Source organism: Sylvia atricapilla, chromosome 18 (genome assembly GCF_009819655.1).
Source record: "Sylvia atricapilla isolate bSylAtr1 chromosome 18, bSylAtr1.pri, whole genome shotgun sequence".
NCBI classification, from domain to species: domain Eukaryota; kingdom Metazoa; phylum Chordata; class Aves; order Passeriformes; family Sylviidae; genus Sylvia; species Sylvia atricapilla.
In genome coordinates this window covers 10,607,811-10,626,485 of record NC_089157.1, presented here as the reverse complement: position 1 = coordinate 10,626,485, position 18,675 = coordinate 10,607,811, and the positions used below count along the sequence as shown (strand labels likewise).

Sequence of the window (18,675 nt, the reverse complement as noted above, 5' to 3'; positions counted from 1 at the left end):
CCCCTCACAAGCATCCCGTGAATGCTTCAGGTGGTGTTCATAGCTCTGTCCTCACACGCAGCCATAGCAAGCATAATTTAAATTATATCAACTATTTATGTGACTGAAGATTTTTTATTTTTTTTTTTGGTGTAAAACTTCAGGAGACCTTATCGTGCCATCAAATTGAAATTTCAATTCTGAGCTCCAGCAAATAATTTCCACTTCATAAAGTACATCTGGAAAGTGAGAGGATAATATGTGCACGTATCAGCACATCTCATGTCTCTCTAGGTTACTAAACCTCCTGTAGCAAGGACAGCTCGCTTTACTAAATATTAATGCAGAACTCTGCATAATATGAAGCTTCAGTTAGTCAGAGGATCTCTGAACTGCAAATAAAAATAAGCCTTAAAGCCCATACTATTAACTACAGATTAAGGTCAGATCCCAACAGTTGTTCTATATAGAAGAATGTAATAGATAAGCATTCACTGACCGTGATACTGATCCCTTCCACAAAGCAGATTGCAAGAGCCAGGCTTTAAAATTTTTAAGAACATTTATTAGCTCAGCATGAATGCAATCCTACATTCTCACAAAGAGTGCAGAACCAGGACAAACTGTGTTCTGGAAGTTCTGGAAAGGCATCACTCATGCACCTGCTGGCCAGCCCAGTTTGCATTCTCTGCTCTGCAAATCTGACAGCTCTAAAATTAACCCCACTGATTTTTATCACCGATTTCCTTTTCATTTCGCCGTGTTAAATGTCAAATGATCCAATGTCTGACACTGCCCTTTTAATTATTACAACCGAAGCTTAAAGATGACACAGACACATCCCCTCACCCCTTCGAGTGAGGCTCAGTGAAACACAGACAACGGTAAAAATTCAAAGGTCAATATTTGCATAAGTGGAATAATAGCCAAGAAAGCAAGAATTATTAAAAATTTAATTCTACAGGAAGTTCTACAATTACCACTCCGTCTAATGTATTGATTTAAATTACAAAATAAGCTCCATAGATAGCGCTGAGGACTTCATTAAAATTTACTGAACTTATTTATCAATGCTTCTTTCAGAAAGCTCATTATAAAAACCCAATTAGACCTCCCGAATGCATTAATGATATAGGAGGTCTTTTACACCCTCCATCAATCTTAGGCTACACGTTTACTTATATAATCAATACTCCAAAGTTATGGAATATCCATAAATTCACCTTGCATCAATGGATTTGTTCACTCAATACCTTCTCACACAGAGTCCCTGTCAGTCACATTAACCCAACCAACCACATTTTATTGCTCTGTAATCAGGATTCAAAAGCACTTGAGATGACAGGAGCAATAAAAGCCCTTGAGACTTTATATGTCCATTATGGTGCCTGGGTTGTTTAAAACCAGGAGCTGCAGTTGCAGCCTGTGACTATAAATATGCACAGCACCAGCACAGAGCCAGGGAAGCTCAGGGTGCAGGCAGGAAACAAAGGAATCTGAGGTCAAAGACCCTCTGCAGAAACCACCAAAGGGATGCAGTGGTGACAAACGTTTGTCCTCCCCTTTCCCAGGACAGAAATAGCTGTATTAGCAAGTGTTTTACAGTGGTTAGTACCTTTTCTAGTCCATTTATAAAAAAAAAAGAAACCTGGACAAGGCATATTGAGCAAGATGTCAGGGTGAGGTATTTGTGCAGCCCCAGACCTCCAGGGATTTGCTGCTTGATGGAGAACCCCTGACACTGACAGACCTTGCCTCCAACACATTTGCTGTCAAGTATCCAAACCCACAGAAATCATGCAAAACCTCTGCTGCCACAACACAACAGTGCAGCACTGAATAAAACACAAGCCTTAAATGTTCATACCATAATACATTTATATTCTGAAATGAAAGTGACACCTGGCCTTGTACCAGGTTTAATAATACACAACAAAAATTCTGCTTTTGCAAAGGGTTCAAAGAAGCTCGAGCTCCATTAGATCATCAGCACTTTATATAAACTTGACAACTAAGCTGTTCCTCATTACACAGCATCAAGAGATGCTGCCAAGAGTTGGGTTTTGCAGGAATCTCAGGGATGAGCTCTGCTGCCTTGGAGGAAAACAAGGGCAGGCGTCAGTTTTCCGGCTCCATCAGGCACACCTGGGTACCTGAGGCAGAACAAAAACACTTGAAAGAACTGCTCAGTGAAACAACAACTGGCAAGAGCACACGGGGAGCGCCAGGACGTAAAGCCTCTAATGCAAGAGCCTGCTGTGCAGTTGGCATAACGACTGCAGATCCATTAGGAAACAATACAGCTTCCCAGGAAAAATGTATAAAACATCTCCACCGCTTGCACACTTCAAAACCCTCTTCAGTGCTCCTTTTGAGAGGCAAATCGGGGTTATTGCTGCACAGGGACAGGAGTTAGAGACACGGCAGGATCTGTGCTGCTGGTACCAAGACATGGGTCAGGAGGGGCCAGCACAGGAAGGATGAGGAGCTGCTGGAGAGAGACCAGAGGAGGCACCAGGATGATCAGAGGGATGGAGCAGCTCTGCTGGGAGCAAAGGTTGGGAGAGCTGGGATTGTTCAGCCTGGAGAAGTGACCTGATTGCGTGGCCTTTTGTGTCTGAAGGAGCTACAGGAAAGATGGAGAGAGACTCCTTACGAGGGATGGAGCGACAGGACACAGGGAGTGGCTTCAAACTGACAGAATAGGTTTGGATGGGATATTGGGAGGAAATTCTTTCCTAAAAGGGTGGGCAGGGCTGGCACAGGGTGCCCGGAGCAGCTGGGGCTGCCCCTGGATCCCTGGAGTGTCCAGGGCCAGGTGGGACACTGGGGCTTGGAGCACCTGGGATACTGGGAGGTGTCCCTGCCATGGCAAGGGGTGGAATGGGATGGGCTTTAAGGCCCCTTCCAGCCAAACCAGTTCTGTGATTCTGTGAACACAGAGAAATAAACTACCATTAAAAAACCACCACTTTTTCTCACTGATATACTGGGCTAAGAATGACACTTCAGGAAGTTTTCATATTTAACAAAACTTAATATTCCCCAGGGTCTTTGAGCAACTGCCAGAGTTGTTTGTTTCTTCTGGCCATTAAAAACACCATAAAATATAGTTTAACTAAGCTGCACAACGAGATTTATTGAGCTTTTACTGTGTTTAAAAGGTTCACAACTTAGGATCTCTCAATAAGATCAAAAGGAATTCTCAGCAATATCTGAGCATCAAACCATCTGAAACAGACCATAAATTCAATCACATTTTTCTCCATTCTTTCTGTAATGTTGCAGCATTTGTCTCAATGGAACATACACAGAGTGAAAAACACCCTCCCAGAGGAAACGATTGCTTTCTGCTGCATCCACATCACTTGTTTTAACAGAGAAGTTTCACCCTATAAAATTACATCCAGCAGACAGTATTTGCAAAAGCTGATGACAAAAGAAAGATATAAAGCTGACATACTTGGAATAACCTCAAATTCAATTAATTCAAAGTTTGCAAACAAGGTAGGAACAATCCAAAAATCTAAATTTACAGCACTTCACAAATTTAATCAGCTAACCTGTCATAATGGAAGAACGTGAAAATAACTGTATATACACTCATTATAAAATCTGCTGCTTAATCTATTTCTACGTTTATCATTATTTTGTAACATTTTTTATGGGAGCAAGTTCAGGGAATTGTTAGGCTGAAATCTATTTTATGCAGTTCTGGAACAGGAGAAAAATGGAGCTGCCCAGAACCTGTCAGCACCTCGCAGGGTGTCACCTTCAGACACACAAAAATCCCCTGGGGATCAAAGCCTGGATGCAAGAAATGGAAAAGTTCTGCAGGTGAGAGGTTCCAGGGAACAGGAGCAGGTAACACTTCTCCCAGAGAATCAGGAGATGCCAGGGAAAAGCAGACAGGGTGACAGAGCAGCAAAAATAACTGTGAGGGGGATTTTTCCCAGCAGCAACGCCTCAAGAAACAAAGAAACTTCAACCCAATAAAACACTGATCTTCACACAAAAGCTTTGCATAAAATAAAGGTTATTTCTGCACTCTCAGAACATGAAGATTCACCTTTTTTTTTATATATAAAATTTTATATATATATATATAAAAGGCCAATTTCTTGAGAACAAGAATACTTCGAGGTGGATGCTGGCTAATCCTGCTGAGTAAAAACCAAAATAATAAACCCACACAGACTAGAAGCTGAAAGAGATAAAGTATTATTTCAACTCCTCCTTGTACATGAATAATGGCTTGTTTACTAAGGAGCTGAAATATCACATTCAGCACACATTCCAGGGAAGTTAAAAATGCTGGTAATTACAAAGGGAAAGGAAGAGTGAAGTATTTGTGCTTTGGGAAGAGAATTGCATTGGAAATAACCTTTGAAGCACTCTTCAAAATGAGAATTCCTATTTACAGCCCATGCCTTGCCATATGCACTTGTCCCTCATTTAGCAGAAAAATAAAGAAGGGCAATATTTGAGCCACTTTGGAGTCACTAATCCTTTTAAAACATATTTTAAGTAGACACCCTCATGCACATCTTGGTTTCAAAACCCAGGCACACAGAACCCAATTCCTAAGCATCTGATTTTTTTGTAGATTTTATACTTGAAAACGGCAAAACAAATTGCCACCAATATTCAATTGTGCCATCAGTGTAAGGATCATTTAGAGGGATAAAAATGTTGAATCCTCAGCGACACAATCTTCATAAAATTCTGCTTCAGAACAAATGACAAGCTTCATTTAACTCTATGGAAATGCTTGCAGTGCACATGATATTGAGCTGTATATAACCCTTTTAATTGAAGTTAAAGACAAATAAGGAGCAATAGCTGCAACTCCAGTTAAAAATCACTTTTTTTTTAAAACATGAGCTATTTTCTTAGCAAAAAGAAGAAAACTTGACAATTGCTACACAAGGCAAATAATGCCTTGACTTTGTGCAATTTGTGCTGATCACTGCCCATCCACTGACACTTCTGACTGGCAAAACCTCTATTTGTGATTGAACACGATGAGCAAATCTAAATCTCCATTGTATGAAGAGGAGCATTAATTAGACTTTTGCAGCTTCATTTTAAAAACTAAAAAGTAGCAAACTAAGAGCAATTACGACTATGTTTTTGGTGTTCCTGGGTGAATTTGCGCTTTTAGTTCAAAAAGTGTGGTTCTGTATCTAAACGATAAATAAAAAAGGACATTTTGTAAACTAGACAGGACAGACAAAAATAATTATTCCAATGGACTTCTACACTTATAAGTACACATTCCAAACTTCTAATAAAGCTCATTTGATGAGATTTTAATTGATACAGTATTGTGATTTCAAAATCTAAACTAAGTCAACTAGAAGATAAGCTGAAAAAAAGACCTATGTGCCTGCAGTACCTTATAGTCTACTTTATGTGATGGCAAAAAGGAACAGAAAATCTTCATGTTAATCACATTCTAATTAAGAAACCAGAGTAAATGACACTGAAACACACAGAAAATTACATATGCACACGTTTGGCTGCCTGACTTAGAAGGTAACAGTTATGAATCACATTTACAGAAGGCATTATTCATAAAGAGATGCAATTGAAAAATTATCAGCTGATAACCAGCTCCAAGCACTCCCAGCCTCTGCAAGCCTTCAGCAGGCACTGCTGGAAACAGTCAGAATTAAAATGTTCAGCATCCAGGAGAAGTTAAAAACACTTAAAGGGTAGTTCCTGTTATTAATTATACACAAGAGAGTCCTTCTCTCTTAGACTTTCACACTTTCTACTGCAGTTGGAAAAGCTGAGGAACTGAGCCTAAAGTATTTATTAAATAACTTATTATTTCTATCTCTCGCCCTAAAGAGAAACAGCCCACAAAAGCAAACATAAAAGAAATAATTATTGATGCATCCCAACAGGGAAATCATCTTCCTAACATTTCATTAAATTCTGCTCATGGCATCCACAAAAACTGAATAAAATGAACACCATATGTGGCTGTGTAACAGCAGCTGATGTGCAGGATTACACCAAGGCAGAGGGAAAAATGAAGAATATGCCAAACTTTATCTTGCTCAGCCTCAAACTGGTTTATCTGTCAACTTGGGATGAGCTATCACTCCCATGTGTTCAGTTAGAGCTGAAAAGCTTCATAAGATTACATCCAGGGCACTGGAACAGTCAGATCTCTTCACTGGAGCACACTGCTGGGACAGCTGACCCATGCAAGTAAACAAAACAAAACTTCACATGCTACAGAGTGGGAAGGGTGAAGATGGTCTTGTTCTTGAAATGGAATATAAGGAAAAAAAAAAAAAAAAAAGAGTTTGCTGCAGGATAAGGTTTAATTAAGTTTGAGTTTTGATGAGCACAGTATCACCAAGGAAATTTTCTAGAAAAACAGGAGTATAATGCCATATTTATTTATTTTACTGCCGTGCTCAGTGTTGAGTGAATTATACAGTTAATTGTGTGTTGAGCATTGAGAATCACAGAATCATTTAAGCTGGAGAAGACCAGCAAAAACTCATGGAATGGTTTGGGTTGGAGGGACCTTGAAGCTCATCCAGTGCCACCCCTGCCATGGCAGGGACACCTCCCACTGTCCCAGGTGCTCCAAGCCCCAGTGTCCAGCCTTGGACACTCCAGGGATCCAGGGGCAGCCACAGCTGCTCTGTGCCAGGGCGTCACCACCCTTTTAGGAAAGAATTTCCTCCCAATTTCCAGTCTAAACCCTCCTTCAGTCCTATCACTGCACACCCTGATGATCATCGAGTCCGACCCTTCACAATGCCAATGCCACCACTAAACCATGTCCCCAAGTGCCACATTCACATCTTTAAATCCCTCCAGGAGCCGTGACTCATCCTCATCTATTCAATATATTGAACTCTTGGGAATGCACCTGACTGTGGTAACAAAGGATCCTCCTCACCCAGGCAAACAGAGGCACCTTCCCTGTCCTGACACAATTGTCCTGCTGCCCCTTCAACCCGGCTCAAGGACAACAAATCCCCTCCCCAGGACAGATGGCAATGGCTGAAAGCAGAACCCGCACATCTCCAGTGTCAGGTAATGCTCCAAGAGGAACATTGTGAAGGAAAATGCTGTGAACTCAGCTCTCAGTGTCAGGGCTTTTATGTCCAGTGAGCTGCAGTGCGATCCAGGACCCAAACCCCTCCAGCTTTGGCTCTGCAGCACCCAAAGGAAAAACCAGTTCCACACCCCAGGAGCACCACAGCCAAAGCTGGGATGACTGGGACACACATTCCAAAGGGTTCTCCTGATCTGAACCAGCACTGATGTGTCTGCACTCCTTAAGGCTTAGGAGTTTCACCCATCACTGCTGCTCTCAGGGAAAACACAGAACATGGGAAATCCTTCCAAGATGTCTCAGAGTTCACCTGCAGAAATAGGAACAGAATCTCAACTTTCACAGGCATCAGCAATTAATGGCACCATATTTCCTCATAAAATAGGTCAGATATTGCAGAAGTAAGGACAGCCAAAGGAGGGGAGGAACAATAAATACAAGCTGACAAGACAAATGCACAACAAGCATCTTATCTCCGTGTGTGTGTGTGTATGTCAAATTATCTGCAGATCAGTAAAATTACTGCCCTTTAAGAAGGGTCCAGAAATCCACAGCCCACAGATCAGCTGAGGGCAAAAGGCCAGTGGAAAGGACAAAGAGAGGAATCATGGAAACTGTGTGCAGATACAATTTATGCTCCCAGGTGCTGCTTAGTATTTGGTTTAGGTTGTGGGTTTTTTTTTTGGAGAGGAACTGTTTGGGTTTTGCTCCAGGGGGGTTCCATTTTTGAACAGATACCTCCAAGTTTTGCACATGAAAAGACATTAAGGAGGCAGCTGCTGCAAGTGTATTTTCACTGAGTTCCCATTTCAGAAGATTTCATGCTGACTTTCAAGCTCCACAGTCAAAGCCTTCCACGGAATTAGTTTCTCAATCTCAGGCTTACAGCAACGTTAGTTAATGTAAACTGTAGCACATGACTAATAAATAATACAAAGAGTACAAAGAGAAACACCCACATTGTTCAAACCCTGGTCTGTAATACCCCATCTCACCACAAAAATTATAATGATTCAAGAGGAGCAGTTCTGGCATAGAAAGTGGAACTTGCTTTGTGTCTTGTCCACCCTTTGGCAAAAACATTTCCAAGTAAGGAAGACAAATTATTTTTATGAGAAGCCACACAGCAATGCCATAGATTTTTCTTCCTTAGGTTACAAAGGAAAAGAAAGATTGTAAAAGGAAGAAGAAACTGTAGGGGAAACATAGCTGTAAGGGTGGAAACCCAAGAATGAAGCCTTGACCCATACACAAAAAAGAATAAATGGTGCTGCTTCTCCTATAAATATATCAGCACTGAGGATTGGTGAAAACTCTGAGTGTCCTCAGGTTGGAGGTGGTCAGAGTTTTCATTGGTTAGAATCTTCAGATCACAGAGCATTAAAAATTAGTTTCTCAACCAAATCACTGCACAGACCTTTAACACAACATTTTTAATGAAAACGAGTGATTTAAACATGAAGTGGCACCAGGGGGTTCTTTGGTCTTTTTGTTGTAGAAAAGGGGTCAAGAACCATCAGATAAGAGAGAAACAATGCAGAGGAAATGAAGTGCTGGTTTGCTGTGCCAATGGTACAATATTTAAATATTAAAAACGAACAAAATGCCCCCATTTCCCTCTTTAATGAAGGGATTGCTGGAGATGTCTGCCTAGCCCAGACCCAGCACGGCACGAGCTGTTCCAAAAAGCTTAGGACAACAAAGGAAGGTAAAATCCAAAATTCAGAGAAAACTGAGCTGAAAATAAATTGAGGGAAGACAGGACAAAACAGTGGAAAGAACAATAGTTGCCCAGATTAAGGAAGCATAATGATCTGCTTTAATTGATTTCTCTAATTTTTATTTATGTAAATTAGGGCACGAATATGAAACTCTAAGGAAGAGTTTCCTCGTTATTATCCTTAAGCCAAATGTATTTCACAGCTGAATTACAGCAGAATATTGCACTTCAGTAAAGCCTGCAGCAACCACGTAAAAGAGGGAAAACTTGCTGTTAATAACAGAAAATTCTGACCATTTAGGAGAGAATTAACAATAGACCCTTAATCAGGAACATGAGCTGTTCACATTTATATTACTGTAACTAAAGATATTTTTGCCCTGAGGAAACGTGCTGAGCCTTCAGTGCTGAACTTAAAACAACCTCTAAACCTACATAAAGACATGTTCTACAATGTTTGTTCTTCACATCTTAGTGAGTTCCTATTTGTGGATCTCTGCTCAACAGAAAAACCCAACAGAAAGAAACAAGTATAGGTTACATTCACAGTGTAATAGTCTATCAAAAGAACGATGAAGCCAAAATTTAACTTAATTGCTTGCTTCATTTAAAGTCTGCTCTCTCAAAAGAGGAACTTTCATGCTGTGGCAGATTGAAAAAGGTTTAAATTATTCAGTTTTTCACATTGCTCTTGCAGCATTTCCAGGTGCACATCAGAGGAAAGCTTTCAGTGCTACAGACAGCTTGCTGGCCTGCTTGACAACGTAAGAAAACAAAACAAAGCCAAAACTCCCTGGAATAATCCTCCCAAAGTGTTTGCACTGCCACAGACATGATCAACAGCAAACAGCAAAAGCAAAACAGCAGAATGAGAACTCCTGTTTCACAAGCACAATGTTTTAAATACTTCATGCTTCTATAAATCAACAACAAACCACAAATATCAAACTACAAGATGCTTTCTAATAACAGGAATAAAAAATTCATAGAATTCCCAGAATCACTGAGGTTGGAAAAAACCCTCCCAGACCATTGAGTCCAACCAAAAAAACCTCCCAGACCATTGAGTCCAACCAAAAAACCCTCCCAGACCATTGAGTCCAACCAAAAAAACCTCCCAGACCATTGAGTCCAACCAAAAAAACCTCCCAGACCATTGAGTCTATGTGCAGTTATTCCTTGGACACCTCCAGGGATGGAGACTCCAAATCTCCCTGGGCAGCCCCTCCCAATGCCTGACCTCTGTTCCTGTGAAGAAATTCTTCCTGAATCCTGTCCCTACAAGAACATTAATCCAGCTGAAGCCTTCAAAGTTCATTTTCAAACACAACCAAAAAGACAGACATCTTCCACTGCTACTTGACGATCCCCCCAAACCCTTCCTCTAAAAAACTTCTTTTCCAATCATGCCACAGAATTCTGCCTCCTCTCCATGAACTAACACATCCCAGCTCCTGGCTGCAAAGCTGAGCAGCTTTTCTGAGGTTCTGTTTGCTGGAATATTCAGCAGCCACCTCAAAAACACGCTCATTAAGAAAGACAAACTACTCAGGATGTGGACTGTGCCTTGCTGAGCGTTTGTGTGGTGATAATGCAATTGCACCTGACCCTTCTGCCACATTCAGGGCATTCAAACCACACCAAAATTTAATTCGCTGTCTTTTGCAAATTCATCAGGATCCCACAAAAATAAGGAGGTGGGGAAAAAAAAAATTATCTTGCGAAACGTTTTAGGAAAATAAATGGGAATAATTCTCTTCAGTTCCAAAGAGCTCATTTAAATGTCTCTATGTAGTGCTGAAGCTGAACACTACAGCAGAAGGAGGCATGCAAATCTGAAAACCAAAGCGATAACATACAAGGGAAAATAGGGTCTAACCAAGTCCAATGAATAGAGGTATTAATGGTCCAAAGTCAAATTTCACTATAGCACAGTTTAAATTCTGATAAAATCCATGTTAAAATATTTTGTTTGAGGGCACCTCAAAAACAAAACTAGGACTGTATTTTGCGTGACTTTTTTTTAATGAACGTTTTAAAAATACATCAAAACATACTACGTTTGCTGCAGTATTTAAAACTAAGACCTTTTGTCTAATTAAAGACCCCTAATACACATATTGATAGACTTGCAGATTTTTATAGCAGAAACATCATTTGAGTGTGGTATGTGACTGTTGTGGGCCTTCCCCTTGGTATCAAAGGCCAGAGGAATTTCAAACAACTTTGGAAATAACAAAACCCCCCAGCTCTGAATTCTGCCTGAGATCCAGGTTTGAGTCTACTGGGAGATTTTACATCACTCCTGAAAACAGAGTAGAAAAGGCTTTTTATAATGGAAACACTGATGGACCAAGAACTCTAGTCATGCTAAGAGCTGTCACTGTAATATTCTTTCCTTTATGTCACATTGAAAATCCCATTTTATTCTCCATTTGTCATCCTCTGTAAAGACAGTCACTTCATTATAGAAATTAGGGGGTTTTTTTCTGCAGCCTACCTTCTAGTTTCAGACTTTTAGTTTTAATTCTTCATGTTCTCAGTAGTTTTGATCACTAATTTGCCTTTCCAGCTTTAGCTGGTGGCTTTATAGACAGGAGCTTCAGAAAGCTGAACTGGAAAAACATTGATTCACTGGCTTAACTTTAACACAGAAGTTTTATTTTTCAAGAGTGTTATTATCCTGAGAGTATGAACTTTTTGATTTTGAACACATGGTTAATGAATTATGGTCCAAAAGCCCATTATTTAAACTTATTAGTGCACAAACAACAGCTTGCTACAAACCGTGTAAAATCAGAATATTTCTCAAGAGATTTTGACCAAGAGCACAGATAAAACCACTGGATACAACAGTCTCTAAAGAGGCAGTATAGATTCTTCCTCTGACACAGACAAAAGTCAATTTTAAACATATTCAGATTCCTAAAAAGTATCACTTCTGAGGCATTAAAAACAAACGGAGTCACTCTTCTGCTTTTACTCTTGGTTTTGTCCATGAATGGCACCTGCAGGGGAAACGAGACTGAACCCAGAACTATTTCTGGCTTTGTGCAGATCAGTCCTGAGCAGCAGAACTGCTCCTGGCTCACCAGAACTCTGATGGTAGAAGGAATTCCAGGCAGGGAATCCCAAGCCCTGGAGAGGAGCTGCCAGGCCAGGCTGGGTCTGTGGTCAGGGCAGGGGATCCTGCCCAGCCTGAGCCCCCAGCTCCTGCACAAAGTCACCTCTGTGCCAGCTGCAAAAGCTAAGCTGGATAACTGCACCATTTAAATGCAGCCCCAATTATTTTCTGTACACCAACAGAAAATCTGTAATGAACCTCTAAATAATTCCTGAGCTAGGAACCACGGAGCTGTCCTGAGTGAGACTGAGGAATTGCAGTTCCATTCACACCTAAGCACTGCACACTCACCTACAGCACTGCTTTGCAGGTGATGGGTGGCAAAAAAGCTGAAGGATAGCTACAAAATTTAATATTAATGTTCTGGGGCATAGAGGAAAAACCACAGATGTCTGCTTACCTCCATCAGGAAATGCAGTGTGCCAGTGCAAGGCTCAACTTCCAGAAAGAAAACTTATTTCTCACAAATCTTTAAAAGGCATCGGTCTTTGACATCCACTTTCTCAGAGGTTTAATTTCAAGAAGCATCAGCTCCAATCAACTTTCACGAAAATACCACAGAATCCATCATTTCCCTAACTGCTCAGCAAAAGCAACGTTCAGGAGAGTCAAATGTGCTCTGAGGCAAGAGCAAATACCCATCAGAAATGCCATGAAGGGAAAAAAAAAACAAAAGGAAAAGGCCAGCTAATGAGTACACAACATGCAGCTGCAGCACCAGTCACAGGGACAAGGTGGGGAAGGGAGAGGAGCAACAAAAAGCTCATCCTAATTAAGCAAACATACGACAAAAGAAAAAAACCTGCACCACTTGGGTGTGGCTATTTCATGATTAAACGCTAAATAATGGTAAGTATTTGGCAGAAATACAAAATGTGTGAGAACACAGCATTTACAGTTATACTACAGCAGCTTTCAGTTTCTCCAAGGTTAGCAGGTTCATTAAATCACCCATTTTATACAGGTGGATTTTTCTTTTTTTGTAATTCAGTGTTACATAAGACAGAATTGTCTTGTCCCAGTACAGAGTTAAAGCCAAAGGTCCTGCTGAACGTGCATTGTGTGAAAATGAAAAGCAGGGACTTTGGGTTATGAAAAGAAGCCATATGACTAAAAAGTGAATCCATTTTCCAAAACGCCCACACAGACAAGAGCTTCTGATGAGAAAAATGATCTCTGCAAAGCTAAATCACACAGATTATTTCCATGAAAAGTTAGACTCATGCAGATTAAGTGATATTTACTGTGCTGAGATTAAAAAAAAAACCAAACCCCACCAACTTTTTATATTATCACAGTAAGAATAATTACTTGATAGTCCAATGTAAATCATGTAAATATCAATATTATTTAATTCAATAACTGTCTTCTTTTAGAATTCACACAGGAAATGATGCTTGCTTAGTTTTTCCAGGATTATGTCTCTCCTGCTGCTGGTAAATTTGAGGTACCTTTAAACTGAGGTGCAACCACCTGTGTGTGCCAGCAAATCAGTTGTGGCTTACCTTGGCACTGGAATCCTTGCTTCCCAAATCCCCTGCATAAAGAAGGAAAAAAAAAAACTGCCTTAGTACATTTGGTTTTAATTTCTACTCAGTGATCTCCAAAAAAACATAAAAATAGCTTCATATTAAATTACTTCAGGTTTTGCTACGACAGCAACAGATTTTCAAATACACAACACAGACCAGCCCACCCATTTCAAAGCAGAGAACAATAGCTGTCACCAGCTATGTAATTTCAGCTTCTGGCAACAATTTTTTTATTATTATTATTTTACAAGCTATTTTGGAGCTACAATTATCATCCTCTGTGATTGCTGCATAATATTTCAACTCGCTGAATGCCACATGTATACTTAACAGCCACGTGAAATATTCCAAGTTCCAGCAAAGGCACATAAAACAAACCAGACTTGGGGTTTCATCCAAATTTTGGGATTGCAAGCCGCTGTTGAGAGGCTCAGCTGGAGTTTTGCTGTATGGAAAGCAGGCAGGTGAAAAGTTTTGCTTGTTCCAATAGAAATGAGAAGACAGGCTCCTGATTTTCATGCTGATTACCCTCCAGCTTCCTTGCTCCATTTCCATAACGAAACACAAATGTGTGTGTTACCCTCGTGCAGTGAATACAATGACAGCAGTATCCAGAGTTCCAGCACATTTTATACCTCTGGCAAACTCCTCTGCTGTGGATTTATTTGTTTAGCTTTAAGCATCTAACATTCTCTTCCCACCAAAGTAACTGTTTTGAGTCTCCTGCCTATAAACATTTCGCTGCCTTTTTCTTTGCAGCCTGTTTTTCATCTGGAGCTGCTCGCACTCAATCACGAACAGACAAAAGCCATGAGCTGGAGAAGCTGTGTGCAATTAACAACACGCGGCTTAATTATCAACTTTACGGAAAGGGTTTCTTAAAAAAAAAAAAAAAATCAACAATTTCTACCACTTATTTGTTTATGGAATAGACAAAACCTTCAGTGCACTGTTCCTTCAGGTGGAAGCTGAAATGACACAGCTAAGAGCATTTCTCTGCACAACTCACTACTTCTCATTACTGTGAGCAAACCTGAACTAGGAAAACCAGGAGAAAAAAAATCCAATTATTTGTTTACTTGGCAGCACACATGCCTATATATTGTCACTCTGGTGCTGTTACCGCTCATCTTCACAAAACTCAAAAGCTGGGAGTGTGGAAATGCAATCGCAGGAAACCTGATGGCGGGACTAAGAACATGAAACAGACTTGAGATAATTTGTAACCCTTTGAAATGGATTAAATTTGCAAATATTCTTTCTTTTATCTACTCCAGAAGCGTGGCTGAGCTGAATCCCCGCAGAGCCGCAGCCCATTCCGCTCACCCAGCACTCACAAGGTAATTTTTAAGTAAAAAGTCTTTTAAAATGTAACAACACTCCAGAACCCAAGCGGAGAGGTGAAAGTTGCTAGAAAGGATAAGGAGACACTAAACTATTTTGGTGAAGATGGTAAATACCTGATGAAACGGTAATCTAAGGCAAAGAATCTATTTGTTTAGTTCATTGAAAGATTGTGTTTGCACAATAAACACTGTTAATTGACACGAGCGGTTTTGGAAACACTTTTGGTGGTGCGCGATGGTTCGTTCGAGAGCGGCCCATCTCCGAATCAGAAAAAGAAACAAGTTTTGGAGGGGTCAGATGCTCTTCTAAGGAATGTGAAGAGCTTCCCCAGGCTCAGTAAGGACAAGAAGACGAGAGCACAGTGGCTCTTGCCACCTGTCAGCCCCAGGATAGCCTTTCAGTCCGAATCCAGCCTGTCCTTCCTGACAGAGCTTCTGCTTTGTCCTGTAATCGCGCTGCCTGTGTGCACAAACACCGCCCGGCGACAACCCTGCAGCGGGTTTTCACACCTCCCGACTCATTCAGTCTGCTTTACATTAACTTTGAAGCAGTTTCTGAAGGGCTCTTACTTTTACCATACACAAATCTACTTTTTTTTTTTTTTTTTCTCCCACCAAAAAGCCACAAACTGGAACCAAAGACCTAAACCCACCAAAACAAAAACAATTAAAAAAAATTAAAAAATAAAAGAAAGAAAGAAAGAAGACAAACTCAGAAATCTGACTTGTTTCTTGTGCAGTCACCCATGTCAGCTTTCCTTACTCTGCGAATATATTTCAATCATTTCTGCCACAAGCACAGTGTTTCCTCCAGCGTGCGAGCGGAGGAAAACTGACCGAGGGAAGAAAAGGTCGGTGTCCAGACACATAAACACACATCAAAAGAGCAAGAAGCGTGCCCCGGCCACAGAGCCGGCTGCGCTCGGAGCCTTTCCCAACTCGGGCCGGAATAAATCCCAGCTCTGGCTGTGGGCAGCCCGAGGAGCGGTGCAGAGTCGGGCAGCGAGGTGCGGGAGGGGAATCCCCGCTGTGTGTGCCGGGCTCGGAGCGGCCCCGGCCTGCGCGGAGCTGCCGCCCTGCCCCGCCACGGCTGGATTTCTCCCTCCCAGCTATGAGCGTGTCGGGAAGGAGTTTTCCTGCCCTCTCTCACAAAAAGCACCCCTCCCTTTCCCTCGCCGCGGACCGGAGCAGCGGTGTGACGGCGCCTGGCAGCAGGGCAGGCACTCGGCGCGATTTAAGGCTGGCTGAGCCCAGTTTTGCCACCCAGCAACGCCCCGGTGTGACACGGGCACCGTCGGTCCCGGCTGAGCTCGCAGCCCCGCCGGCAGCGCCGGGGACAAGGGATGGGGAACACAGCTCCGGACCGTGCGGGAAGCGACGAGCCCAGCGCAGGGCTGCACACCCCGCGACCCCCGAGCGCCGGCAACTTTGGGGGGTTCCCTGCCCCGAAAGCGGCGTGTGCCCAGCGCCGGGACCCCCGAGGAGCTGCAGCCGCCCTCCGGGAGGGGGATGCGACAGCGCCGGGACAGCGAGGTGACACCGGGGGTCACCCCCAGCGGGGTCACCTGCCCGGCCAGAGCACCGGGAGCCGGCTGCCCGGGGAGCCGGCCGGTGGGTGAGGAAGGGAAGGGAAGGGAAGGACAGCGGCACACCGGAGCCGGGGCTGCCCGGGGACCAGGCGGGTGGGTGAGGAAGGGAAGGGAAGGGAAGGAAAGGACAGCGGCACACCGGAGCCGGGGCTGCCCGAGGCGGGGAATCCCCGCGGCGGAACGGGCCCGGGCGGCGGCGGCGGCGGCGGGGCGCCGAGGGGAAACGCGCTCCCCGAGCTCTCTCTCACCAGATAAAATCCGTGCAGTGGCTACAGAAGGTGGGCTGCTTGAAGAAACGCGCGATGAATTTGTGCTCCTTCACCTCGTGCACGTTCTTCTGCCTCAGGGCGCCCTTGCGAGCGAAGCGCCGCGCCGCCTCCGGGCCGGCGGCGGGCTCGGAGCCCGGGAACACGTCGGCCATAGCGCCTCCTCCCCACCCCCCGCCGCTCCGGGAGTCGCCGCCCCGACGTCCGCCCCGTCCGGCGGCCGCCGAGCCTCTGGCAACCGCGGCGCTGGGCGCTGCCTCCCGCTCCCAGCCTGACGTCGGAGCGGAGGAGGATCCCGAGCCCTCTCGCCGGCTGCTCCGCCCGCGGCTGGGAGAGACAGAGACAGAGAGGGAGAGACAGAGAGAGAGCCCCCGGCCGGGGCGGAGCGGGGCGGGAGCGGGGCCGCCCCCGGCCCGGAGCAACGGGGGAACCGGGGAGACAGCACCTGCTGGTCATCGTCAGCTCCCGCACCGGGGAGCTCACATAGCGGGGATTACACACACATATCGGGGATCTCACACACACACACCAGGGATTACACATATATCGGGGATTACACACACACACACCGGGGATTTCACACACACACCGGGGTTCTCTGACACACACACACATTGGGGTTCTCTGACACACACCGGGGATTTCACAGATATCGAGGATTTCACACACACCGGGGATTACACACACACACCGGGGATTACACACACACACACCGGGGATCTCACACACACACCGGGGATTACACACACACACACACCGGGGATTACACACACACACACACCGGGGTTCTCTGACACACACACACACATTGGGGTTCTCTATCTCACACACCCCATGGCTTTCTCTTACACACGCACCGGGGGCTCTTCACACCCCCCGTCTCTCCCCAAAACGCAGCGGTTGCACTCATTGGCACATCGATTCCCCTCTCTCTCTCACACACATTCACCTACACAGGCTTCCCTCACTCTCCCTCACACCTCTCAGAGGTTCCCCTAAAACACACGCACAGAGGATCTCCCCTCTCATTTCTCTCACGGCCTCCGGCAGAGGTTCCCTTATTGCACACACACGGGAGATCCCCTCACACACACACACACAGAGAAGTCTCCTCTCACTTTATCTCTCTATTGCACACACAGGAGATCCTCTCTCACACACACACACACAGAGAAGTCTCCTCTCACTTTATCTCTCTCTCGCACACACACAGGAGATCCCCTCACACACACACACACAGAGAAGTCCTCTCTCACTTTATCTCTCTCACACACACAAAGGTTCTCCCAGCCCTGCACACAGCCCGGCTCCTCTCACCCACGCAGACACAGCAGCGCCTTCTCTGTCCCCCTCACACACCCCACGGGCAGGCCACACACCCACAGAGCTTCCCCACGGAAACCCACACCTTCCCTCCCTGTCTGCTCCCTGCCCCTCATTTCTCACACACCCACAGCGCTTCCCCACGGAAACCCACACCTTCCCTCTCTGCCCCTCACCTCACACACACCCCACGGGCAGGTCACACATCCACGGAGCTTCCCCACGGAAACCCACACCTTCCCTCCCTGTCTGCCCCCTGCCCCTCATTTCTCACACACCCACAGCGCTTCCCCACGGAAACCCACACCTTCCCTCCCTGCCCCTCACCTCACACATCCACGGAGCTTCCCCACGGAAACCCACACCTTCCCTCTCTGCCCCTCACCTCACACACCCCACGGGCAGGTCACACACCCACGGAGCTTCCCCACAGAAACCCACACCTTCCCTCCCTGCCCCTCATCTCTCACACACTCCACACGGGCAGATCACACACCCACAGAGCTTCCCCGGAGCCATGGAAACCCACACCTTCCCTCCATGTCTGCTCCCTGCCCCTCACCTCACACACTCCATGGGCAGATCACACACCCACAGCGCTTCCCCACGGAAACCCACACCTTCCCTCCATGTCTGCTCCCTGCCCCTCACCTCACACACTCCATGGGCAGATCACACACCCACAGAGCTTCCCCACGGAAACCCACAC

General features: G+C 44.5%; 1 protein-coding gene across 2 annotated transcripts in view; it reads right to left on the bottom strand.

The window, feature by feature from the left end:
• PRKCA (protein kinase C alpha) overlaps positions 1 to 16,914 on the bottom strand; it is a 142,453-nt gene extending 125,539 nt beyond the window's left edge. For both annotated transcript variants that reach the window (XM_066332375.1, XM_066332376.1), the window contains exons 1-2: positions 16,626 to 16,914; positions 13,416 to 13,447 (exon numbers count right to left, since the gene is read on the bottom strand). In XM_066332375.1, coding sequence (XP_066188472.1) covers positions 13,416 to 13,447; positions 16,626 to 16,798 — 205 coding nt within the window. In that variant the 5' untranslated portion in view covers positions 16,799 to 16,914. The remainder of the gene's footprint in view (positions 1 to 13,415; positions 13,448 to 16,625) is intronic.
• Positions 16,915 to 18,675: the final 1,761 nt, after the last annotated feature.